At 40.2% G+C, this 25,249-nt stretch overlaps 3 protein-coding genes across 3 annotated transcripts; 2 read left to right on the forward strand and 1 right to left on the reverse strand.

Moving 5' to 3' along the window:
• The first annotated feature begins 89 nt into the window (after positions 1-89).
• Positions 90-6,985, forward strand: LOC125237983. Its single transcript, XM_048145245.1, has 10 exons — positions 90-179; positions 554-724; positions 1,198-1,275; positions 1,872-2,013; positions 2,496-2,727; positions 3,313-3,502; positions 4,056-4,155; positions 4,960-5,094; positions 5,764-5,885; positions 6,803-6,985. The coding sequence occupies exons 1-10, from the start codon at positions 120-122 to the stop codon at positions 6,962-6,964; spliced, it is 1,392 nt and encodes a 463-aa protein (XP_048001202.1). The 5' UTR covers positions 90-119; the 3' UTR covers positions 6,965-6,985.
• A 936-nt stretch (positions 6,986-7,921) lies between these two features.
• Positions 7,922-16,029, reverse strand: LOC125237940. Its single transcript, XM_048145181.1, has 10 exons — positions 15,932-16,029; positions 15,284-15,454; positions 14,374-14,451; positions 13,575-13,716; positions 12,197-12,428; positions 11,595-11,784; positions 9,987-10,086; positions 9,310-9,450; positions 8,743-8,864; positions 7,922-8,097 (listed from the first exon to the last, which is right to left on the reverse strand). The coding sequence occupies exons 1-10, from the start codon at positions 15,992-15,994 to the stop codon at positions 7,942-7,944; spliced, it is 1,395 nt and encodes a 464-aa protein (XP_048001138.1). The 5' UTR covers positions 15,995-16,029; the 3' UTR covers positions 7,922-7,941.
• A 655-nt stretch (positions 16,030-16,684) lies between these two features.
• Positions 16,685-23,424, forward strand: LOC125238025 (vesicular inhibitory amino acid transporter). Its single transcript, XM_048145305.1, has 4 exons — positions 16,685-17,401; positions 20,061-20,217; positions 20,702-20,831; positions 21,145-23,424. Exons 1-4 carry the CDS (start codon positions 17,266-17,268, stop codon positions 22,327-22,329), a joined length of 1,608 nt encoding a protein of 535 aa, XP_048001262.1. The 5' UTR covers positions 16,685-17,265; the 3' UTR covers positions 22,330-23,424.
• The last annotated feature ends 1,825 nt before the right edge of the window (positions 23,425-25,249 follow it).

Raw genomic sequence — 25,249 nt, forward strand, 5'->3', positions numbered from 1 at the left:
GTTAAAAACAACTACCACCTAGTTGCAATTAGCTAAATTGATTTCTAGGCAGGTTGTTAAAATGGCCATTAAAAATAACAAGGGCGCGTTGCTCTTTTCCTCAGTTTTGTGTAGGTACTATGGCCAAGGCTGGCAGAGTGCTTAGCTTTATTTTATTTTTACAATGTTTTATAAATGGGGTAAGTACGTTTTGAATATTTAATATTCTAAAAGTTATACCAAAGGAAGGTACATTTTATAAATGTTCGAAACAGTAACAGTGCAGAATGGATCTCCCGGTCACAGACCATAAATATTGGTAATATTGGTATGTGTTCTGAACAAGTTCTAAATCAGTATTCAGACAAAAAGTCCTTCTATTTTTGGCCCCTACCGACCTGCCTTTCCTGGTAGAAAAAAATAATATCGTGTGAAAAAAAGTTTTTTTAATTCTTCCTATTTATTGGAACACGATTAGGGTTATAACAAATTCTCACATTTTTGACACAGCCTGTATTAAAACTGAAAACGGTTTCAAAATATATAATTCAACAATATTAGTAATGTTTTTCAGCTCGGCTACGATCCAAAGAACCACCCATGCTGTTTGGATCCAAGTATGAACGTGACCCTGGCCATGATCATCGATGCCTTCGAGATCTACGGCCACGATCCTACGGACAAGCTGGACCATTTAGCACATTACCAGCTGCAGATGATGAGGGTCAAGAAAGCGCCTGATCAGGTGTTGTTTGTTTTTTGGTTTGCTGCGTAATAGGTACCTTCCCGAACCTTATGACGATTTGTACTATCTATTGATTCTAGAAGAATCAAGGAAGCGTGGTTGTCTCTAACCACGCTAACTTTACAATAAAATTTCCCCCTTAATTTTCCAAAGTTGGTTTTAAAATACACCTGTATTTATGTCGGCGGACAATCGTAAAATCCGGCAGATCGTAAAATTGTCTGAATCAACGAGGCCGGGGCACGCGGGGCTCCTATTCTGGTCCATCCAGGCATCCCAACGAACCAAAAAATTGGCATCACTATTTTACCTAATTTAAAATGACGTAGTAGGAGAAGCCGTTTATTTGGCTTATACCTAAATAAAATTGGAGCATGCCACTAAAATTCTGCGGAGTCCCACAAACATACAAATTTTAGAAGCCATATGTGTATTTCTTTAAATAATACCTATTTACTTTTTATTGGTTGCAGTACATCATCAATGAGCATGTTCACATCGCCGTGGACCATCTCGCCAGGTTCATACACATGCATGTCAAAGAGCTCAAGGTAGGCACCTAAGATATTATTTTGCTTCTGAGCTTCATACTTTCGCTATCGCTTGATATTTGGATATCACTTACTAACACGGTAGCACAGTATAATAAAAAGTACCTACTACTTATCGTAGTGTCACCGTTAAAACAATCCAAGCATAGCGCAAGGGCACAGCTATGTGGTGTGAGACTGAACCTTATAATTTCGCCTTGCCAGCATTTGACATGAAAATGTCTTCGGTTAAATCAGGGGTCGACAAACCGCGGCTAGTGCATGGGGCTCTTTGGAGGTACCATTGCGGCTTTTCAAGTCGTCCAAGGTTTGAAGATAGACTCCTTGAGAAAGCAACATTAAAACTGGAAATACTACTACTGTTAGATCTATCTCTCAAAAGTTTTTCCACTCCAGGCCCCGTAGCCGAATGGCATTTCTCCGACGCCAAACGAAAGCGATACGCCGCTGGCTCTGTCGCGCCAATACGCAAGCGCGATAGAGATAGATATCTACTAGCGCTTCGTTTCGTGAGCGTTTCGTGAGCGATTGTGCCATTCGGCTAGCCACCCTGGGTCCCTAATGTCATGCTCGGTCAAGTGCTCTATTGTTTGCAGGTGCTCCTAATAGCGCTAGAAGACGCGGTAGACAACATGCTGACGATGTATGACAACCACAATGCCATCAAGACGGAGCGAGTCGCCACCTACAACCAGGCCGCAGGAGGCGCGGTTCCTTCAGAATTCTACCTTAGCCAAGGTACCGAAAACTTCGCTTTGTGTTCGTATCATGGTATCACTAAGAAAACAATTTACATGACATCGTGACCAACCAACGGTTTAAAACTGAGCGGAACCATCTCTTTAGTCTTTGCCATCGGCGATATAATTATGCTGTTAACCTTCAGGTATATGCGAGATGACAGCAAGTCTTGCGTTTTACTCAGTGCAACAGCGGGAAGTCCAAACATGTTTGGTTTTTGGCTGCTCGAAATCTTTAACCTTTCGATCAAATCTCTCCGATTTCCCCAATCCTGAAGAAGGGCCAGGTAAGGAGCACCTTAAACTAGCGAGCGTATATGAGGAATGTAATGAAAGTGAAAGAAGCGAAGAGGTATATCAGGATCGTAGCAAGAGGAATAAGAAACAGCTAAGGCGTTATTTGAATATATGTCTCCTCTGTAGGTGCTTCGTAAAGTATTATGCCCAGCATTGTCACGCTTTATAAGAACATCATTGCAGAATACTATTGCGGCCGCAACGTGTATCTCTTCGTCTCGGAGCTGTACAGCGACATCTACAACATGGGCCGCGGGCCGGCGCCCTACTGTAAAGGCAGGGGCTTTCACTTCCTTGGCTTCGTGCACTTTATGGACGACAACAAGTACTACCTCGAGGAGGACCCGGGTTTGAGCTTCGCAACGGACAACTTTTTGCATGGGCTGGAGTGCCATCTTCAAATTTGCATCTACAGGTGAGATCAAAAGCAACTTTCTCCAGTTTTGTCGCAAAGCAACACACACTATTGTACGTAAGCCTTGTAAATTGCAGTGGTCGAGACTGTTTCAGAGGACTGCACTTCACTTATTCTGTACTATATGACAAGTACAGTGTATTTCACTAGAGACCATTTGAGTAGGTAGTAAAGTAGACTTTGTAATGTAACCATGGTTCGCAATGAACGATTATCTTATCTTATTTTATCTTACCTTTTGTGTAAAGGCTAAACCGGCATTAGCCCAATGGCCAATCTAGAAACTCTAGAAAGTCCGATTTTCTGCGTGGAACATCACGACCAAATCCATTTTCACGTTAAGTAATATAAGTATCTCTCTTGCTGCTTACCTCACTTGCTACGGGTAACCCAGCCCTGAGATGTTAAGATATAGTAAGAATAGGTATAGAGGAAACCATTTTTCTTCAATAAAATTCATTATATTATGTATAGTGGATAGTTTCAACTTTCACTACTCTCCAGTAGAACATCCAACACCGCACACTTCATGGCGACCTTGCCAGACTTACTTAGCGTAAAAGTAAAACGATGTAAATCTCGCAGGTTCCCATTCAAAAAGGGATTGCAGCACGAACGTGACGTAGTAACGCTGCCGAAGGCGCTGGTGAAGTGCGGCACGGAGGTATACAAGCTGCCGCCGCTCACCGCTGCCTCCTGCATCATCACTTCTGGCTCCTTCATCCTGGACTTCAATATCCAGGGGATACGGTTCCGCCACTACGACTATATGCTGGTAACTGGATATTCTTGCTATCCCTGTCACTCTGACGTGTGAGAGTATAGCTATCTCTGTCTCGAGATGTGACTGCCAAGGCGCTGGTGAAGTGCGGCACGGAGGTGTACAAGCTGCCGCCGCTCACCGCTGCCTCCTGCATCATCACTTCTGGCTCCTTAATTCTGGACTTCAACATCCAGGGGATCCGGTTCCGACACTACGATTACATGCTGGTAACTGGATACTCTTGTTGCTATCTCCTATCTGTCACTCCGAGATGTGGTAATGGTAACCCTTTTTTTTTCTTTTTTCTAGAAACTTTAGCGATCCTAGTTAAAATATCAGATGACCAAGGACTTACCCCTATATCCCTATATGAGTATATACATATGTATTATTACCTAAAAGCAGCTGCTATGCATTGACTCGTGCATTTTCGCACTATTTTTATGGGTATCTGACTCACAAGCACCTATTCTTCTACAATAGATTGTCTCATTGAATGTCACGTACGATGCTATCCGGGTCGAAGGACCAAATCAAATTAAAACAATCAACATTTTTTTTCCAGTTTCTACCGAATGGTCAGTCGTACTATACAAAGGAGAAGTATACGCCTCTCTTCTGCGACCATCACGTCTGCGAATGGAACAACACCAACTTCTATGGAGGTAAAATCCCTATTGTCATCTATGGCAATATAAAATACAGCCTGGCAAAAAAGAGTAAAAAAGAAACCATTTTTAGGGTTCCGTAGTCAACTAGGAACCCTTATAGTTTCGCCATGTCTGTCTGTCCGTCCGTCCGTCCGTCCGTCCGTCCGTCCGTCCGCGGATAATCTCAGTAACCGTAAGCACTAGAAAGCTGAAATTTGGTACCAATATGTATATCAATCACGCCAACAAAGTGCAAAAATAAAAAATGGGAAAAAATGTTTTATTAGGGTACCCCCCCTACATGCAAAGTGGGGGCTGATATTTTTTTTCATTCCAACCCCAACGTGTGATATATTGTTGGATAGGTATTTAAAAATGAATAAGGGTTTACTAAAATCATTTTTTGATAATATTAATAGTTTCGGAAATAATCGCTCTTAAAGGAAAAAAAAGTGCGTCCCCCCCCTCTAACTTTTGAACCATATGTTTAAAAAATACGAAAAAAATCACCAAAGTAGAACTTTGTAAAGACTTTCTAGGAAAATTGTTTTGAACTTGATAGGTTCAGTAGTTTTTGAGAAAAATAAGAAAAACTACGGAGCCCTACACTGAGCGTGGCCCGACACGCTCTTGGCCGGTTTTTTGTCATAGCAACACTTACTGTTCTCATACAAAAGTAACTCGGTAGTTCCCACATGCAAAACGGTTTACGTAGATGGTGGCTCTTTTTTGACAGGCTAAAAATAACTTTTTTTTAATTATGTTTATGGCAATAATTATTTTACATTTTGTTTATACCTACTTTTTTATCTGTCCTAGGACCATTCACGATCCCGGGTGATCCAGGCACTGGTCTGTCGCCCATACCACCATGGTTGGAATCCAGTACGCTACCACCAAACTCTGTCACCACTCCGGGTGGTGACCACTTGTACGATACCAGCAACGTTACTTGTAAGCCACCATCTTGTTTATCTCCCTCATATTTATCCATGTTGCATTTTCAGCTGTTTTAGATCTCACGGTTCAGGAGCCTCAGAGTGGATATGCGATTTATGCGCTACCCAGAGTACTCAGTACCTTTTCTTTTAAAAGAGGGGAAATGCGTTACGCATACCACACAGGCGCGGGGGCGGGCCCGAGATGGTTATGTGGGAGTCCGTAAGGCGGATGAGTCCCGTGGTTTACCCACTAAAACCCCTCTGCCGATGCCGCCGACTCCTTACTAATAGGGCAAGGTCCCAGGAACGCCTACTTTAAAGTTCTCAGTACCTGCCCTATGCGTTATCATCATCTTTGGACTGTCTACCAAGCCGGAATCACCATTTATTCGGCACATACCTATGCCAATGCTATAAACTCGTTTTCCCCTGGAATCATGGCAGTCGCTTCCGTAATTTTTTTATAGTCATTTCGTCATCATGTCCAAGATACTGATTGATAGACTGAGTATTTCCGAAAACTGCCAAACCAAAGAGACAAGAAATCTCACTGAACTACCATTACCTCTTCTACCACCTCCTACCATCCCACCATTACTACTTAGGCAGTTATTGTGGGTGGTAACTTACCAAACATAAAGCCAATGAACACTGCTTATACCTGCCACTTGCTTATTTACAGATTCTCTAGACGGCTGCTGGTTCATGTTCCCCCCTAACTACGGGTCCATCGCGGGCATTAGCTACCTGGACCCGCTCACCATCAACGAATACCGGTTCACATGCCAGGGAACTGGCAGCAAGGTAATACTTGTTCTTCTGTTATGTACACAGACCAACCCCTATAGACATCTATTACAAGACGACTCGCGGTGGCCAGCCTTCCTAGTATTTGCACTGATATAAGCGCGGGCGCTCGCCGTGCCCGATCAGTATCGACCAAGTAACAGACCCGAAAGCAGCGCGTGTTTTTCGCACAAAAAAATTGGAAAAGGGTATTTTGATGCCTTAAAGATGTCCACCTGTAGTGTGAAATGGTGTGGAAAGGTAACAAGAAGCTCAAATTTAAAAACAGACGGCATTACATTCCACAAATAAGTCATATTTATAATTTATTCAGAGCCGGCATAGGTCAACTTACATTGGCCACTTACGCGTCAGTAGAGGGACAGTCATACTTCTGTCCCTTTTCATCTGGCGCGACTGCCCGCCGTCCTTGAAACGGCCAATCACAGCGCGCTTAACACATTCCCCGCCCGCTCCTCGCACCCCAAACACTGGTGACTCGTATCGCGAACCAAATATACAAGACTGCCACTCTATAGGAGGTTCTCTGTGGTTATGTAGGACAAAAAAAGTGGCGTAAACTTGTGTTCGACAGATGGAAAATTCATGAAGGACAAGCTTAAGACACTCGCAAATAAACGAGTCAAACGTCATCATCAGCCCCACATTTGTTCGTTATTGGCTCGTAGTGATGTTTCCATTCCCGTGCTGGCTTACACAGCTATGAAAAGCGCAGCCCTATTTGACTGTTTGAATAGTCTATAGAAGATTCGAAGGCCAATTAATATGTTAGGGCTTAGGACAGAAAGAAGACCACTTGTTCAAGGTCTCTAGACAGCTGTTAACAGACCGAATATCTTATTATTTACTGTTAATTTCCTTTGGTCCTTCATACGTTAATTTACACATCGACTAACTCGACGTTTTCATTCCAGGGTCTGTACTGGTACCCGCAATGGATGGGCGCGCCACCGCACCACCCGTACCCGCATGCGGGCGATATGCCCAAACACGAGGAGGGGGGAGGGGATACCTTCTATCCCCACCAGCAGGGCCCGCAGCCCCCACCACTTATCGTGCCACGACTTGCCAATTAGATGTAGATGCTGTCTTTTTAATGTTTTGTTTTATTCAACATCCCACTCACTGGTATTCTGGCTTCTCATCAAGATCATCATAATTATCATATTAACCGAAAGAAAAGAGGAATGAAAAGCAGAAACAGTATATTATTATGTATTGACAGCGATTATGCTTCCAATAGTTAGCTTACAAGGGGGCAAAGTTGTTTAACCGCACGTGCCAATATTGATACCCGAGCAAGCGAAAGATTCCAATATTGAACCGCGAGCGTTGCGAGGGTTTCAAGGCACGTAGGTTAAGCAAACTTTGCCAACAAGTGAAACAATTTTTTTCACCACACCAACACGAACAAAATACTGACTACAAAAGATCAATTTTTGTGATTCAAAATAATTATTTAGGTATTAGGTAAATTATACCAGCCAGATCAGGGCAACAAGTTAAACTTTGTACGTATATTCATTATATATATATATTTGCACTCTTGTGGATAAAATGTCTGATCGCTATGGGTCGAGGCAGGTGGACCGAAGATACCTGGTGCCCGGTAATTAATGGACAACCTTTTAACCACCAAGAGGGCACCTTATACTGGTACAGAAAATCGACATTAAGGTTTAGTAAAAGTCGCCTGGCTCGAAAACCAGGCCACTTTTACTACACCTTAAAGTCGATTTTCTGGACCAGTATAAGGTGCCCTCTTGGTGGTTAAAAGGTTATCCATTAAAATTTTAGAAAGTGTGAAAATCTCGAAAACCACGCGACTTTTACTAAACCTTAAAGTCGATTTTCCGGACCAGTATAAGGTGCCCTCTTGGTGGTTAAGAGGTTGTCCATTAATTACCGGGCACCCTGTGTAAATACCAAACAAAAATGTCAAAATAAGGTAGGTAAATGGCAGGCGAGCTCGTGAAGCCTTTTGTACCTCTGGAGTGCCCTGGATAACAACAAGGCTATGAAGTAAGCAAACATTTATAAAAAACGTCTATATTTAATCAAGTCTTGGAAAAACAGGTGGGGGCTGCGGCCCCTGCTGGTGGGGGTAGAAAGCGTCCCCTCCCCCCTCCTCGTGTTTCGGCATGTCGCCCGCTTGCGGGTACGGGTGGTGCGGCGGCACACCCATCCATTGCGGGTACCAGTACAGACCCTGGAATTAAACGAGAGTTTGTGGTTAAAATGCAAATAGTCCTTAGAAGTTTGGCTTTTTCGTTGGGTCATAACATACACAGATAGATAGGGAACCTTCATCCAATCAACCTATTCGTCTAAAGGAGCCTACTAACGAACAGTCTGTCCTACGGCAACAGCCTCTGTTCTTCGATACTTACTTTTTAGTTCTAACTGACAATCAATGGCCGTCCAACGACCAGATCTTCACCCTCTCAGACCCTTGATTGTTCTTCAATATTGGATTGAAAGTCAATGAAAATGAAAATGCTCCTCGTTACGGAGCGAAACATGAGCGATCTTCGACAATTTTACGTGAGTTACCCGATTTTACATGTTTAATATGTCGTTGATGCTGAGAGGATCCAGGTAGCTGATGCCAGCAATCGGCCTGTAGTTAGGGGGAACATGGACCAGGAGCCTAGAAAGTCTGAACAACTGATGTAATTATCCTAGTAAAACAAGTAATACCTTGTTGCCGGATCCCTGGCATGTGAATCTGTACTCGTTGATGCTGAGAGGGTCCAGGTAACTGATGCCAGCAATCGACCCGTAGTTAGGGGGGAGCATGTACCAGCCTTAACGAGTCTGAACAACTGATCTATCCTAGTAGAACAAGTATTACTTTGTTGCCGGATCCTTGGCATGTGAATCTATACTCGTTGATGGTGAGAGGATCCAGGTAGCTGATGCCAGCAATCGACCCGTAGTTAGGCGGGAACATGAACCAGCACCCGTCCAGAGAATCTGAAACAATAACCTAGTTTAAATGGTGAAGAGCAAAAGGTGAACGGCAAAGTTCACTGGTCATCGAGTATGAATAGTATATACTTTGGCAATGCGTAGGTAACAATGTCCTTCATAAGGGTGTCAGAGATGTGCTACGCTACGTTGCTCTGGATGTGTCTGATATCCACCAATTAGCTTACTCGAACCCGTTCCCACCAGTAGGCCTAGCACATGATTACCGCGAGAGTATGTCACCGCGAGATAGATCACACGTCTTCTTCTAACTCTATCGATGACATAAGGACATACTCTCGCTGCAATAATGTGCTAACCCTGCAGCGCTAATGCGGTTCGACTAAGCTGATTGGTAGATATCAGACGCATCCACAGAACAAAAGACAAATACTTAGAACAAAAGTCTGGAAAAAAGAAAGATAGATGTTCTTACTACTTGAATACTTACAAGTCATATTGTCGAAAACGCCGCCACCGCCGCCGCCAGGTGGTGTAGTCAAGTCTGAGAAGGGTGGGGCTGTGGTCTGTTCAAAGAAGGGGGGTATTGGCATCAGTCCAATTCCAGGATCACCTGGGATCACGAAGGGACCTGTAGGGATATATTTTAGGGTTATTCAATGAGTTTTGAATGATTCATGGTCAATTCGGAAATATCAAGTTATCAACTCGACAAAAAAAGCCTTCCTAGAAGAAGATCTTCAAGCAGTCCTATTTAAGCCAAAATTGTGACGTGATGGGTGTATTTCTGACAATAACCTCAAGATATGATCTCATCTCCAGATGATGATGCAAGATGATGAGCTGTGAAACTTTTAACCTGGTGATAATGGGTCCAACTGAAAACTAAAATACCTTTAAAAAAATTCAGCCTATGTACGACCCACTGATGTGCACAGACCTCCTCTCACACGTGAAACACGTGAGGCTTATAGTCCCCTCGCTAGCCCAATGTGGATTGTGGACTTCAAATACATCTCAGAATTTTCACCTAAGACCTTGAAGTCGGAAAGTCGGTTTAAAACGAAATATTGTTTCCTCTTTCTTGACTAGTAAAGTAATTATGGTGATGAGTAGAAAGTAGAAGTATAGTTAAGTATTCTGAAAAAGGTATAAAAGATGTTTGACCTCCATAGAAATTGGTGTTGTTCCACTCGCAAACGTGGTGGTCGCAGAAGAGAGGCGTTTGAGCCTCTTTCGTGTAGAATGCGTGCCCGTTTGGTAGGATCTGAAATTTATGTCACGTTTTGGTATAATGAAACATTTGTCATACCTAAACTATTTCACGACGAGAAATGCCGGTCCACTACTACATTATACCACAAGATTTAGGCTGTGGATTGCCTCCTCAAAATTCTTCCTTGATACAGCAACTACCATCTGATGATATCCCTCATCAGTTCTCAAAAGGGATTACCATTCCAAGGTCCAGCGTGGCTCAGCTATGGTCAGCTTTGCCCTTGACGCCGAAAGGAGAAATTATACTAAGTATCTGCAGCACCTAGGATTTGACTACTTGATCTCGACCTAAGGCGGCCGGGGGCTGAACCTCATGATTTTTTCCTTCAATGAAAAACGGTTGTCAGATATCAAATGACATTTAGAGTTTGAACTCGCGACCTCCGGACTGAAAGTAGCATGCTCTTACCGCTAGGCCACCAGCGCTTCGTCCAGAATACAGACAGAATCAGAGTATTCATTTACTTACCAGCATATAGTGGCGGAACCGTATCCACTAGATGTTGAAGTCCAGGATGAAGGAGCCAGAAGCGATGATGGAGGAGGCAGCGGTGAGCGGCGGCAGCTTGTAAACCTCCATGCCGCACTTCACCAGCGCCTTGGCACATCCTAGACAGAGATAGCTATACTCTCACACGTCAGAGTGACAAAGATAGCTCTAGTATCCAGTTACCAGCATGTAATCGTAGTGGCGGAACCGTATCCCCTGGATGTTAAAGTCAAGAATGAAGGAGCAAGAAGTGATGATGCAGGAGGCAGCGGTGAGCGACGGTAGCTTGTAAACCTCCGTGCCGCACTTCACCAGCGACAGAGACAGAGATAGCAAGACTAACACACGTCTCAGAGTGACAGAGACAGCTCTAGTATCCAGTTACCAGCATGTAATCGTAGTGGCGGAACCGCATCCCCTGGATATTGAAGTCCAGGATAAAGGAGCCAGAGGTGATGATGCAGGAGGCAGCGGTGAGCGGCGGCAGCTTGTAAACCTCCATGCCGCACTTCACCAGCGCCTTGGCACATCCTAGACAGAGATAGCAATATTCTCACACGTCAGAGTGACAGAGATATTTCTAGCGTCCAGTTACCAGCATGTAATCGTAGTGGCGGAACCGCATCCCCTGGATATTGAAGTCCAGGATAAAGGAGCCAGAGGTGATGATGCACGAGGCAGCGGTGAGCGGCGGCAGTTTGTACACCTCCGTGCCGCATTTCACCAGCGACAGAGACAGAGATAGCAAGACTAACACACGTCTCAGAGAGACAGAGATATCTCTAGTATCCAGTTACCAGCATGTAATCGTAGTGGCGGAACCGCATCCCCTGGATGTTAAAGTCAAGAATGAAGGAGCCAGAAGCGATGATGCAGGAGGCAGCGGTGAGCGGCGGCAGCTTGTAAACCTCCATGCCGCACTTCACCAGCGCCTTGGCACATCCTAGACAGAGATAGTAATATTCTCACACGTCAGAGTGACAGAGATATCTCTAGTATCCTGTTACCAGCATGTAATCGTAGTGGCGGAACCGCATCCCCTGGATATTGAAGTCCAGGATGAAGGAGCCAGAGGTGATGATGCACGAGGCAGCGGTGAGCGGCGGCAGCTTGTACACCTCCGTGCCGCACTTCACCAGCGCCTTGGGTAGCGTTACTACGTCGCGTTCGTGTTGTAGGCTCTTCTTGAACGGGAATCTGGGGACAAGCATTTTCATTACGGATATTGGTCAAAGGGGATCCTATTGAAATGCTAAATTCGGTAACAGACGGTTTGGTGCAATCGACCCTATACTCTGTACTTTTAGGTAATTAAAAAAACGTTAACAAATAATGTGTTCATTTTCGGGTAGTAATATATCATTTATTTAGTGGTGTTAACCTCAGCTGGTTTAAGGAGCCTTTTGTAAGTTTATAAGTAACGATACGGACCATGTAAGTGACCGAACTATCGAAGGCTTTCGCCGATGATATTGGCTTCGACAACTAACTCCACGATTTCTGCGTTTCTTCGGATCCACCAGGTGCATCTCTCTTGAGATATCCTAGAATGTGGACATATATTTTTTTCTCAGAAACCATTACTAAAGTATAAAAAAAGCGGCATCACCTGTAGATGCAGATGTCGAGATGGCACTCCAGCCCGTGCAAGTAGTTGTCGGTCGCGAAGCTCATACTCGGGTCCTCCTCGAGGTAGTACTTGTTGTCGTCCATAAAGTGCACGAAGCCAAGGAAGTGGAAGCCCCGGCCTTTACAGTAGGGCGCCGGCCCGCGGCCCATGTTGTAGATGTCGCTGTACAGCTCCGAGACGAAGAGATACACGTTGCGGCCGCAGTAGTATTCTGGAACAGTTTTTTTGTGATGATGACGTCACTGGCGAACGCAAAAGCGTACTAGTGGGCCTGAGTGGACGCTCAGAGCGGAGCGTTCGGCGGGGCGTGAAGCGGGGCGGGCGAGCGTGCGTGCACGCTATACAGCGTCGCCTCAGGACACTTGGCTGTATTAAGAATATTACTGTATTTTGCTTACGCCATTGTTTGACATGTTAAATTCCTTTGTAAATCATATATCTACCTAATTGTAAGACTGACAATGTATAATTAATACTAAATAAATGAATATGAATATATATGAGATATTAAAAAAAAATTAAGCGTGTTACTCACGTATTAAGTCGATATAACGCTCGACATGTTTCGCTCCATTTCCGAGTAGCTTTTTCAAGAGTAACGACCCCGCCTCTAAACGTTACTCTTCAAAAAGCTCCTCGGGTCTAAGTCTCACGGGAGTTTTATAGTTAAAATATGTATGAGCTTGATTTGTTTGACATGCACCCCGCACGCCCGTCACACTTAATTAAGTACCTACTGACAATCTATTAAATTATCGTCCGACGAAGCGACATTCAATGGCCGCTTGACATTCTAGATGTAATTCTAATTTGTGTGACATTTACGAAAATTTAGCATCAGAACGGAATTTTGGGTCTTTCCGGATCAGAGAATACAGCCATGAGCCAAAAATGTATGACTAAAATTATTATTATTAGTCATTTAGTCATTTATTTAATATTTCATTGTCATGTAGGTACATAATAAGGTGTTAATTTACATTTGATTCCAGTTCATGACACCCTGTAAGGGCACGCAATATATAACTTAATTTAATAAATAATAATAAATAAATAATAAATATTATAGGACATTCTTACACAGATTGACTGAGGGCCCACGGTAAGCTCAAGAAGGCTTGTGTTGTGGGTACTCAGACAACGATATATTTAATATATAAATACTTATATACATAGAAAACATCCATGACTCAGGAACAAATATCTGTGTTCATCACACAAATAAATGCCCTTACCGGGATTCGAACCCGGGACCGCGGCGCAGCAGACAGGGTCACTACCGACTGCGCCAGACCGGTCGTCAAACTTACCGGTCGACAAATTTAATTTAACCTACTACCTATTACCTACTACCTACCTTGACTTAGGTAGAATTCTGAAGGAACAGCGCCACCTGACGCCAGGTTGTAGGTAGCGACTCGCTCAGTTTTGATGGCGTTGTGGTTGTCGTACATGGTCAGCATGTTGTCTACCGCATCTTCCAACGCTATCAGGAGAACCTGCAAGAGTTATGGATCCTGCAAAACTATATCTGGTAGTACCTGCACTATACCAGCTCGGCTGAGGATAAGTGTTTTTTTTTGTCATTATAAATTGCCACAGACTAGCCAAAGGCAAAAAAGATATGGCCAACTTACGATGGAGTGAGCTCGCCCAGAAGATGCCTATTCACCTTGATTTGAAGGTTGCCCGGTTAAATGAGCTCGGAAATATAGGCGCCGGCAAGGAATTCCACTCCTTGGCAGTGTGCATAACAAAAGAAGAGGCGATGTGCTTCATGTGAATTCGCGGAATATCTACAAGTACCTAAAGATAGAAACCAGCAGCGCGGAGCGATCTGCAAAATGACCGCCATTTTGAATTCTAGTGAATGAAAATCGTGTTTCCTGAAAATGAAATCATTTGTACTGGTCCCTAGTATCACTGTGTAAAGTGGCTTGCTTTCTGCATAAAGTGCAGCTTTTGAGTCTTTTGACCATAATTTCGCCGTAAGTGACTAATTTGTATGAAGTTGATTTTGTCGTCCGAGGAGACCCGTCCACTTTACAACGCTCTCTGAATTTAATACATATTGTTCTGGTGCGTCGGTCCGCGTGACATTATAACCATCCCTATAGTTTACAAATTATTCTTTTGCGAAAATTATTAAAACATACCTTGAGTTCCTTGACATGCATGTGTATGAACCTGCCGAGATGGTCAGTCGCAATGTGGACGTGTTCATTGATGATGTACTGCAACCAGTAAATGTTACTTAATTCGCGTTCAAAGGGAATAAGCAGCTATTTGATAAGAGGCAGATTTACATTTCGCGGTTAGTCAAGTTGCTTGCATTAGACTAGCGTTTCAAGCACAAGGGTTCCTATACGCGTAGCGTAATTACACTATTATGAACCAGTTTGGTATTAAATTTTCCTTTACTGTAAATATCCAAAAGTAAAAAAAAAACAAAGATACCTACGTCGAGGCTTTCTTGCAAATCATCTTCAGAATTAGATTCAAGAAGGTCAGACAAACTCCAACCAGTGATGAGGACTACGGGTGATCAAGACGGATCTTAGACACAAATTACAGGAGCTGCTAAGCCACGATCCTCAGTAAAGAACGGAACCGACAAACAGGGAATTTTAGGATAAAACAACAATAGTTTACTCTAGCCATTTGCTGAAATCTGTCTCAAAATATAGGCAAAACGAAAATTTTCATAAAGAGGGGAAAAAATACCCTTTTTTGAAGCGTCATATCTCAAAAACTGGTTGAGATACAGCACTGCGAGTAAGCTCAAATGATTTTAAATTTAATGTACTTACAACTTTGTAAAGCAACTTATTGCCTAAAACCTCCAGTTTTTAAATGACATTGCAAAAACTAAAAAAAAAAAACGATTTTTTTTTTCAAATTAAAAAAAGCACACCTTTTTTTGCTTGCAAAACATAGTTTCACATTCCTCCAATGACCTTAAATAATATACCAAAAATGCAGCTTTACATCACACTTTTATTTTAGCAGATTTTCGTGTAAGATTTGACCGGTCTACCATGTATGTAGGAAACTTTCATTTCACACCTGATCTGGTGCTCGTTTGATCTTCATCATCTGCAGCTGGTAATGCGCGAAATAGTCCAGCTTGTCCGTAGGATCGTGGCCGTAAATCTCGAAGGCATCAATGACCATGGCCAGGGTCACGTTATCGCCTAATCCTTCGCAGCATGGGTGGTTCTTTGGATTGTATGCGTGCTGTAATTGAGATACTTTTTTAGTTAAGCTGTGTTTTCACTTGTTCTAAGGGCCTATTTATCCGGTACGAGAAATCGCATACGAATTTTATTACATTGCGGTATTTGATGGCTGTGTCAAATTGTATGTAACCTCAACCGCCCGCAATGTATAATGTAACTAAAATCGCATGCGAATTCGCACGCCGTCTAAATCAGGCCTAAGAAACAGTTCTGGGTACATAGCCGAATGGCACAAATTCTCACGAAACGAAACGCTCGTAGATATCTACCTCTATCGCTCTTGCGTATTGGCGTGACAGAGCCAGACTACTTTTCGCGGCATTTCGTTTTCGTTTCGCATCGCAGAAATGCCATTCGGCTACGGCACCAGTAACTTTTGCGATCAAAAATGATACAGGTACAAGTTATAGAATTTTTCACCATAATACATTGTAATGTATTTAATACCATATAATTACCAAATATTGTTACTTACCAAACGTATAAAACATAGTAAAAGTAGAAAAATAAAAGCACACACTCTGCCGATTTCGGCCATATCGCGGCTGACTGCAGTAATTCCATCTTCGTTATATTTCTAACTGTTAACAATAACAAGCAATAAAAAAAGTCAATTAAATAAATACCTAAAGGTGCATTTTAACGACTTATACAACCGCTGTACAACTTGGTGGCAAACAAGCATAATTCCGAAACCCGCTTATATGACAAGAGGAATGAATTCCGTTTATTTAAAAAAAACAATAAGTTACTATTTAAAAAAAATGTACAATTACAAATAGTAGAATTGATTTATACACGGTGTAACACAAGGGAACCGAAAAGTTACAACAATTTATTCCTTAACACATTTTAAAATGTAAAAAATGCGGAAATTTATTTAAATTCGATGTTTGCATTTTTTATGTTTAAAAACTTTCGGTTTCCTCGTGTTTCACCCTTTATAAAATCAAATCAAATCTATTGTATTCTAATCCATACTAAATTATAAATGGGAAAGTGTGTGTGTCTGTTTGTTTGTCCGTCTTTCACGGCAAAACGGAGCGACGAATTGACGTGATTTTTTAAGTGGAGATTGTTGAAGGGATGAAGAGTGACATAGGCTACTTTTTGTCTCTTTCTAACGCGAGCGAAGCCGCTGGCAAAAGCTAGTAAATCATATATCTACGAACGAATTCATTTTGATTGATTTTCGTAAAATACCATTCAGCTTACACATTCTCTTTGAACATCAATTCATCGCATCATAATGAAAACAATCCTAAAAGCATTAGGAAATGAGCACATACTATTCACACGTACGCCTTTCCTTCACAAGGAAAACGTCACAAGTCTATGTTGATTTAATACTGCGTTGACTTTTTCCCTCAAATCGGGGGTGAAAACACGTTCATTAATATCTAAACATCTTAAAACGTATGTTTAAAGAGAATAGGTTCAGGATTGTATAGATATTTTTAAAGCTTACACTAAAGACGTACAGATATCGATCGGTCCAGCGCGCAGCATCGCGCAGTCTCCGCCCCTAGTATCCGAGCCGAGCGGCTAAACCCACAGAAAATACCTTAAAAATGATAAAACCCAACCAAAAATAACCCTACACCCCTTTAAAACACCCAAAAAAACAAAACACAGTGATCGTTAAAAGTGTTCAAATAAAGAACCGAAGTGTATAAAGAATGAACGTTCGAAAATTATAAAATGGCCGCTCGGTCGGAGTAGGATAATTTTAGCATACTTAGTAAAGAAGTCTTCCAATAGATTTAAGTGTGTATTATAAGTGTTGATCAGTCTTCCAAGGTAGTCAAGATGAATTTGGGTAGGTTTAAGTTGCCCCCGATCAAGAATGCTTTAGAAGTGGCTATGCAGACGGTGAGGCAGCAAATGCCTGATAAGCCTGGACCACCGCCTCGACCACCGCAGGCGGTTAGATTCGCCAATCAGGGTAAGATTATGCGAACTAATTACCAATTTGTCGATGCAATTTGGCGTGACACAATGTTGACGTAATTCCCGTCCGTTGGCACTGAAAAGATTATCTCGATAAAAACATGGCCAAAAGATGGATAAGAGTACAAAGAGTTTTATAATTTTCAATTGTTTAGTTCATGATTTGACTAGGAATTGAGAATTAGCCTTTGATTAAAAAGCTAAAGGCCCTAGTTGACCTGGTTTCGAATCCTGGTAAAGACATATGGTACTTGTACTTAATTAGTGCTTTGTACCGAGTCAGCTAAAAATATGGCCGCAGCATGTACAAAAACTCGTATGAGATTTCAGTTACATTTCTGACTAAATAGGTTACATATAAATTCAACACATCAAAAAAATGTGAATGTAATGAAACTAGCTTACGAGTTTTCGCACGGTGTAAATAGGGGCTTAAGGTGAGATTTATACTGTCAAATGTCTCATACGACATCTTCGCCACTTTCGCCAGTATTTCTTCCTACCTATGACCTATCAGCATATTTTACTTAAGGTGAAATACCCCATAATGGACGGTGATGCCATTATGGACAAAAAAACACAAATCCTTAAAAATAAGTATCTAAAATTAGTTTCTAAAAACTGACGGCTATGTATCATAAACTAGAGTTGTAGAGCTGTTTAATTTTGAAGTTTCAATTAATTCGGTTATTTCTGAAGGATTTGGCGATAAGATAAAATTCATCAGTTTACTGAAAATAATATCAAGACGAATTCTTAGTAATGTTGCTAAGAGAGTTGAGTTCGTGTATAAAATAATAAAAAAATAATACTCGGTGTAAACTTGAATGCGTTTTACTTACTGCATTAAGCATGAGATAAGGTATAAAACATATTAGTTTGTTGCTCCAAAGATATAAAGAAATGGCGTTATTTTGCGAGTGTCCATTACTGGAACCGAAAAACTGCCTACCTCCTATAATGGACAAGGAACAATTTACAAAACCAAAATTTACAAGAAACAATCCTATGTTAAAATAACTCAAACTAATTGTATTTATGGTATATAAAATTGACTTATTGAGTATCAGTTGGCTTTAAAAGTAAAATTTTAAACTTATTTCACTGTCCATAATGGGGGATCCATTACTGGAGAACTGCCGTCCATAATTGGAGAAAAAACACCTAGTTTTAATTTGTTAAGTATGAAGAAACTAATAGGAGTATCCATTCTGCAATACTCTTGAAATGTAAAAAAAGGATAGGACATTCAAGATTTAACACGCTTAGCGGTAAAATTTTTACATTTATGAGTGAAATATCAAAAACAGGCGAAAATTTTTCTTAAACTGTCCATGATTGGGTCCGTTACCTTATACTAAATGTGCCCGAGTGAACTAACCATAAAGTTCAAAGGTTAGTGTGAAAAATAGTTATTTGTTATACAAGGGGGCAAAGTTGTATTTTAACGCCGAGTGTGGAATTGAAAAACGAGCAAGTGAAAGGATTCTATAGTTGAACCACGAGTGAAGCGAGTGGTTCGAGAATAGAATCCTGAACTTGCGAGTTTTTTAACACACGAGAAGTAAAATACATTTGCACCCGAGTGTAACACAAAACTTTTCCCCTCACTATAGCGAGGAAACTACAACGCAAAAAATGCGTTTATCACTGCTTCCAGTAGTTCCACAGGTGGTAAATCATCTTTATTACTAGATTCACCTACTTTTATCAATTTTAAAGCAGTTAATTTGACTTTATTCAAGGTCAAATTACTTTACCCACTAGTGGATAAAATGCGTTTTTACCCGCTGGTATTAAAGGACAAAACACGTGTTTCCGAGCTAGTGAGGGGAAAAATATATTATGTAACATGTAAGTAGGCGAAATGAGTTTTGTTTACAATACCCAATTACCCATGTCTTTTCTGTTTTCCCAAAATGAAATAAAACAAGTCAAGTTCAATGACAATTGTTATTTGTTATTTAGGTATCATTTCCTAAACCTTTGTTAATTGTTTATTTACAATAAGTAACCGGCCTTTTATGCGAGTTATACGGAGGCCCTCGTATGCCTTTTGGGTTTTCATCCTACTGACTGCGCCAAATAAGACAAAACATATTTAGATACAACGTGACTTCAATAACGGTTTATTCAGTGAAAGTAAATTTTAGTCATAACTGAAAAAGTGTTTAACCCTTAAATGCATACTGTTGCCAAATCGCTACAACTGAAATGGCATATCACTCATATCAATCAATGTCAATTATAGTTGTGACGTATCAACTCAAAGTCTCAAATGCGATGTTTATTTTTTTGCACATTGAACATTTCCAAACCAAAATAAATGGTACCATATGCATTTAAGGGTTAAGCGCGGGTGGCAGGGTGTTTTTTACAATAATAACCTGCAATATTTTGCAATAAGAATTATAGAGATCCCACCGACCAACAACCAACTACCAACATTGCGAAACAAAAAAATACTTTCCCATAGAAAATACATCTAGATTGACTAGCCAATATTTAAGATTTTATTCAGATTTCTGGGTCTTTTCTGGTCCATACTAAATTTAATGTTTCCCTGTATGGCCTATTTACATTCGCATTGCTTAATATTATACATTTAATCAGAATGTATGCTGATAATTAACATTTATCAATTGTATTGCCAGATATGGGTGAGAGCTGTGAGCTATCAACGATGAACGAAACCACGTCCCCCTCGTATCAATCGACGAATCCAACCAATCCATTTCTCAGCGGTGACCTGCAGGCTGAGGATTCATTCACCAGCTATCAGAATACATTTCCTCAGCAGGAGGCACCAAGGTATGTCCTCTCTCTTTAGAAACGAGAACTCTTATTCGCATAATGATGAAAGGGTAAATTCAGCCACTCCGTTTTTAAGCAGTGATTTGCACAATAATGAACAAGATTTCGAATCTATCCAATCCAAGCAAGAAGCACCAAAGTGTCTTATCTCACCCAGACACATCTTTCTCTATTGGCGCTATGATGAACGAGATGAACCCAACACCATTCCTCAGCGGAGATCTGCAAACTGTAGAATCTTTCATCACTACCAGATCACTTTATCGCAGCAAGAGATACCTAGATATATCTTCTCTTACCCACACATATTTTTTCTCTTTTGGCTCAAAAATGAATGGGCCGAAATCAGTCAATCCATAATCGGAAACCAGAACGTCCAGAACACGATCTGTATAGTTATAGGCTAAAAATTGTGACAGCCCCAGAAAAAGTTTGAAGCCCTAGAAGGAATAAAGGAATGAAGCGCTATCGGTAATTTCAGGACTCAAAGTATGCAGAGCGTGGACTTCTATGCTTCATCAGAAGAGGGTGGTTTTGAAGAAGGCGGCGGCAAGCCAGGTTGCAAGATCAATGAGTTCCAAGCAGCTTGGAACGTTACCAACGCTATTCAGGTATATTCAAAATGTACTGCTAAACAATCATACCAAATATAAAGTAGATATTAACTTTATTTATTCTCGTTGGTCCAATGGGGATATCATCTATTTTGGTCTTGGTAATTTTAAAGCACTTGAACTTGGCAGGAGTCTAAACAACTGCACACATAATAAAAGAGATCCTCTCTTTTCAGCACATATGTAAAATACCGATTGGACACATAAAAGATAGGATCTCTTTATTGATCCTTACTTTTTCATTGGCGGTAAACATTTGCGTTTTCTTTATTAACTCGCCATCAATTGTAATCGTGATTTTCTTCCACAGGGCATGTTCGTAGTATCCCTGCCGTTCGCCGTCCTCCAAGGCGGCTACTGGGCCATCGCAGCCATGATCGGCATCGCGCACATCTGCTGCTACACCGGCCGCATCCTCGTCGAGTGCCTCTATGAGGACGACCCCGCCACGGGCCGCCGCGTCCGCGTACGTGACTCCTACGTCAGCATCGCCAAGGAGTGCTTCGGCCGCAAATATGGTGCTAGGATCGTTAACATTGCTCAAATCATTGAACTTGTCATGACCTGCATTCTTTACGTCGTTGTCTGCGGCGATCTGATGATCGGAACCTTCCCTGATGGCTCCATCGACACACGCTCTTGGATGATGCTCACTGGCATCTTCCTTCTACCTTTGGCTTTCTTGAAATCTCTTCAAAGCGTCAGTATGCTGTCCTTCTGGTGCACCATGAGCCATTTAATCATCAACGCTATTGTGCTTGGCTACTGTATGCTGTACATCGGAGATTGGGGCTGGGGTAAAGTCAAGTGGAGTCTAGATTTCGAGAACTTCCCGATAAGTCTGGGTGTGATCGTATTCTCTTATACGTCTCAAATATTCCTCCCTACTCTAGAAGGCAACATGGAGGATCCAGGCAAGTTCGAGTGGATGCTAAAGTGGTCTCACATCGCGGCTGCCGCTTTCAAGTCCGTGTTCGGATACATGTGCTTCCTGACATTCCAAAACGATACTCAGCAGGTTATAACTAACAATCTCCGCTCTTCTGGATTTAAGGGACTTGTGAACTTTTTCCTGGTGGTCAAAGCTATTCTAAGTTACCCTCTGCCGTATTACGCTGCTTGCGATTTGTTGGAACGTGCTCTGTTTAGGGGTAGGCCTAAGACACTATTCCCTGTGATCTACGCTTTAGATGGGGAGTTAAAAGTTTGGGGGCTAGCTTGGCGGCTGGGTGTTGTGATGTTCACGGTCTTGATGGCGATATTTATTCCACACTTCGCTATTCTTATGGGCTTCATTGGAAGCTTCACTGGTACTATGTTGAGCTTCATATGGCCGGCTTATTTCCACTTGAAACTGAAAGGGCCATACCTGGACAGCCAGACAGTCGCTTACAACTACTTCATCATATGTTTAGGGGTCCTCTTTGGAGTTATCGGCATGTACGACTCGGGTTCAGCTTTGATCAAGGCTTTCAAGATCGGTCTTCCGTTCTAAATTTGAATAAGTAGTTTTAGATAATTGTTGAACTATTTTTAGATAATCGCAGACTTCATAAGTACGGTTTTGTCGACGAAAAGGTTCATAATGTTTAACGAGTAATCATTTAGAGATGTGATGGATAATGTTTGTATTCTAGATCTGTTTAGTGTTTAAGAATGCAAAGCTAATTTTTCCGTTATAAAATGTTGTTCACGTTGTCTTCCAATTAATTATACGGTTAAAGTAAAAGATTAGGAAATTGAAGTAATAGGTAATAATTAATCCAAGGTCTTCCAAAATGCTTGATTTTTCGATGTTATTTAACAACGAAGTCTTCCAATTATTGATAAACTGACTAGCTGATAATTGCTTATATTATATTTGAAGCAGATCTATTATTATACATAATTATAATGATAAAACTTAACAAGACTTCAGAATTGTACTAATTTTTATAGGCTTTAAGAATTATTTATGTGACAGCCAAAAAGTACACGTAGAATTATAACAATGCACGTACTGAGATATCTTGGAACCAAGTGCCAAGAAGATGAAATTTCATTGACAGCATTTATACAGCGTGTAATAAGAATGGACAATATAATTCGAAAACCGTTTTTTTATTGAAGTTAAGGAAAGAATATCACGAAGTTTTAAACATTCTGTCATGTAATATCTACTAAGTGTACTTGTACTTTTTAAGTTTGCCAACTTAAATACAATCTCCATTTAAATGAAAGTATTATCAGATAGTGAAGGTACACTAGCTAGTACATACATGCAATACTGTATGTGATATATAATTTTGCATACCAGGAAATGTGATACATACAAAACTGTACACAAATATACAAGGCGTCGGATCTATAATGAGGAAAACTTAATAAAATATAATGCACATTTAGTCGAGATATCTCAGAACATATACCAAACGTTTGTAAAAAATATCATAGTAGGTATTTCCTAGACTTATTTCTAAGATTGCACCGTTCCTAGCATTAATTTAAAATATTACTTTTAACTATAGAAAACACATTTGTGTCGCTTAACTTCAAACCTGGGTAAATCCATTCTGCTTTAAGGTTGAATATATAAAAAATATAATATGATCTGAAAGATAATCAACCTTATAGCAGAATGGATTTACCCAGTTTTGAAGTTAAGCGACACATTTATATTATACATTTATATTATTATACACAAATTTTAATTGGAATGAATTGAATTGAATACACGGTGTATTTGTAGTTACTTTTGTGTTCTTTTTTTAATAATAATAAATTTTTGAAAATGGAGGGAAATAGCCCATAATATTATGTATAGTCCATTAAATTTGTTTGTCAGTTAAAAAGGCTCGAAATTAAAGTTTTCTATCGAAGAGATAACCCGCTTGCGCACATGTTTTAATTTACTGTTTTTTTAACCGACATAAATGACTACTTTTCCTTATTAAAGTCTGTTAAATTTTGAATTAAAAAATGCTACGTATACAATTTATTAATTTTAATTATGTAACGAGTCTTCCAATGACAATATAACATTATAAATAACTGTTGTTGATTATATTATAAAAAAATATAATTATTATACATGTTAGCTACGTCACTTATATGTACTTTGAATGAAGGAGAGTATGTGAAATATTAGGTGACAGATCGTTTTGGTATCAGAAGAATACTTATGTATACGTTGATTCAATTTTCTATAAAAAAAGATATCTTATTAAGCCACATAGGACAAATAATCTCAGACTTAAAAATATCAGTTGTAATCCATACAGTAAGTGAAATTTTGAATAAACAAAAATTATACTACTATTTGTAATATTTGTCTACACTACAGGCGACACGATTAATGTATATTGAAAAAGACTTTCTTTAACATTGATACAAAGACAATAAGATATTAAAATATTAATATTATATACTGATAAATGAGTTATATTAATAGATATAATAAACAAGTTATCTCGATCTCAATAAAATATTTATTTTTTGCAGGTATTCTAATACACAATTGATGTTTATAAACAAAGCGATCTGTCTACCTAAAATATACCCAAGAGGGCTTCCAAATGGCACTTTGTATAAATAATTAGAATAAGCAAGCTTGTCTATAGCATAGACACGCAGTCTGCAACGCTAGACTTAATTCATACATTTACATAGCGTTGATAACCGTAATAAAAGTTGAATATCAAATTAAATGTCAAAGTTGACAATAATGTTTAATTTTTAATGTTTTTTGTGTGTCAGTTTAATTCAATCAAAAATAAGAGATATTTATGAAATAGACAGGGACACATTGTATAGAAAACTTATTGAATTTACTTTTGCCTACAATAATTATTTGAAAACACACTTATTGGATGTCATACTTTTTATTTTGTGTTTTACTTTTGTGCTTTTTTATCGCGATACGGTAAATAATAATTACCTGCATAAATTAAAATCAGAATTTAGTCATGTTTTATTTAAAATAAATAAACAACCTTAGTTGATATCTTTATGTTTATAAATGTATTGAAACAACAGAATAATAGTTATTTGTTATACAAGGGGGCAAAGTTGTATTTTAACGCCGAGTGTGGAATTGAGAAACGAGCAAGTGAAAGGATTCTATAGTTGAACCACGAGCGAAGCGAGTGGTTCGAGAATAGAATCCTGAACTTGCGAGTTTTTTAACACACGAGAAGTAAAATACATTTGCACCCGAGTGTAACACAAAACTTTTCCCCTCACTATAGCGAGGAAACTCCAACGCAAAAAATGCGTTTATCACTGCTTCCAGTAGTTCCACAGGCGGTAAATCATCTTTATTACTAGATTCACCTACTTTTATCAATTTTAAAGCAGTTAATTTGACTTTATTCAAGGTCAAATTACTTTACCCACTAGTGGATAAAATGCGTTTTTACCCGCTGGTATTAAAGGAC

The sequence above is a fragment of the Leguminivora glycinivorella genome, chromosome 22, assembly GCF_023078275.1.
Source record: "Leguminivora glycinivorella isolate SPB_JAAS2020 chromosome 22, LegGlyc_1.1, whole genome shotgun sequence".
Classification (NCBI taxonomy): domain Eukaryota; kingdom Metazoa; phylum Arthropoda; class Insecta; order Lepidoptera; family Tortricidae; genus Leguminivora; species Leguminivora glycinivorella.

Bases quoted from the DNA above. Each gene is read 5' to 3' on its own strand.
- LOC125237983 (XM_048145245.1), top strand. From the start codon at position 120: ATGGCCAAGGCTGGCAGAGTGCTTAGCTTTATTTTATTTTTACAATGT. The intron at 4,156-4,959 runs GTAAAATCCCTA...TATCTGTCCTAG, and splicing joins CAACACCAACTTCTATGGAG to GACCATTCACGATCCCGGGT. The intron at 5,095-5,763 runs GTAAGCCACCAT...GCTTATTTACAG, and splicing joins CGATACCAGCAACGTTACTT to ATTCTCTAGACGGCTGCTGG.
- LOC125237940 (XM_048145181.1), bottom strand. From the start codon at position 15,994: ATGGCCGAAATCGGCAGAGTGTGTGCTTTTATTTTTCTACTTTTACTA. The intron at 15,455-15,931 runs GTAAGTAACAAT...TCTCAATTACAG, and splicing joins TACTATGTTTTATACGTTTG to CACGCATACAATCCAAAGAA. The intron at 11,785-12,196 runs GTGATGCCGCTT...GCTTGTCCCCAG, and splicing joins CTCGACATCTGCATCTACAG to ATTCCCGTTCAAGAAGAGCC.
- LOC125238025 (XM_048145305.1), top strand. From the start codon at position 17,266: ATGAATTTGGGTAGGTTTAAGTTGCCCCCGATCAAGAATGCTTTAGAA. The intron at 17,402-20,060 runs GTAAGATTATGC...TTGTATTGCCAG, and splicing joins GGTTAGATTCGCCAATCAGG to ATATGGGTGAGAGCTGTGAG. The intron at 20,832-21,144 runs GTATATTCAAAA...TTTCTTCCACAG, and splicing joins ACGTTACCAACGCTATTCAG to GGCATGTTCGTAGTATCCCT.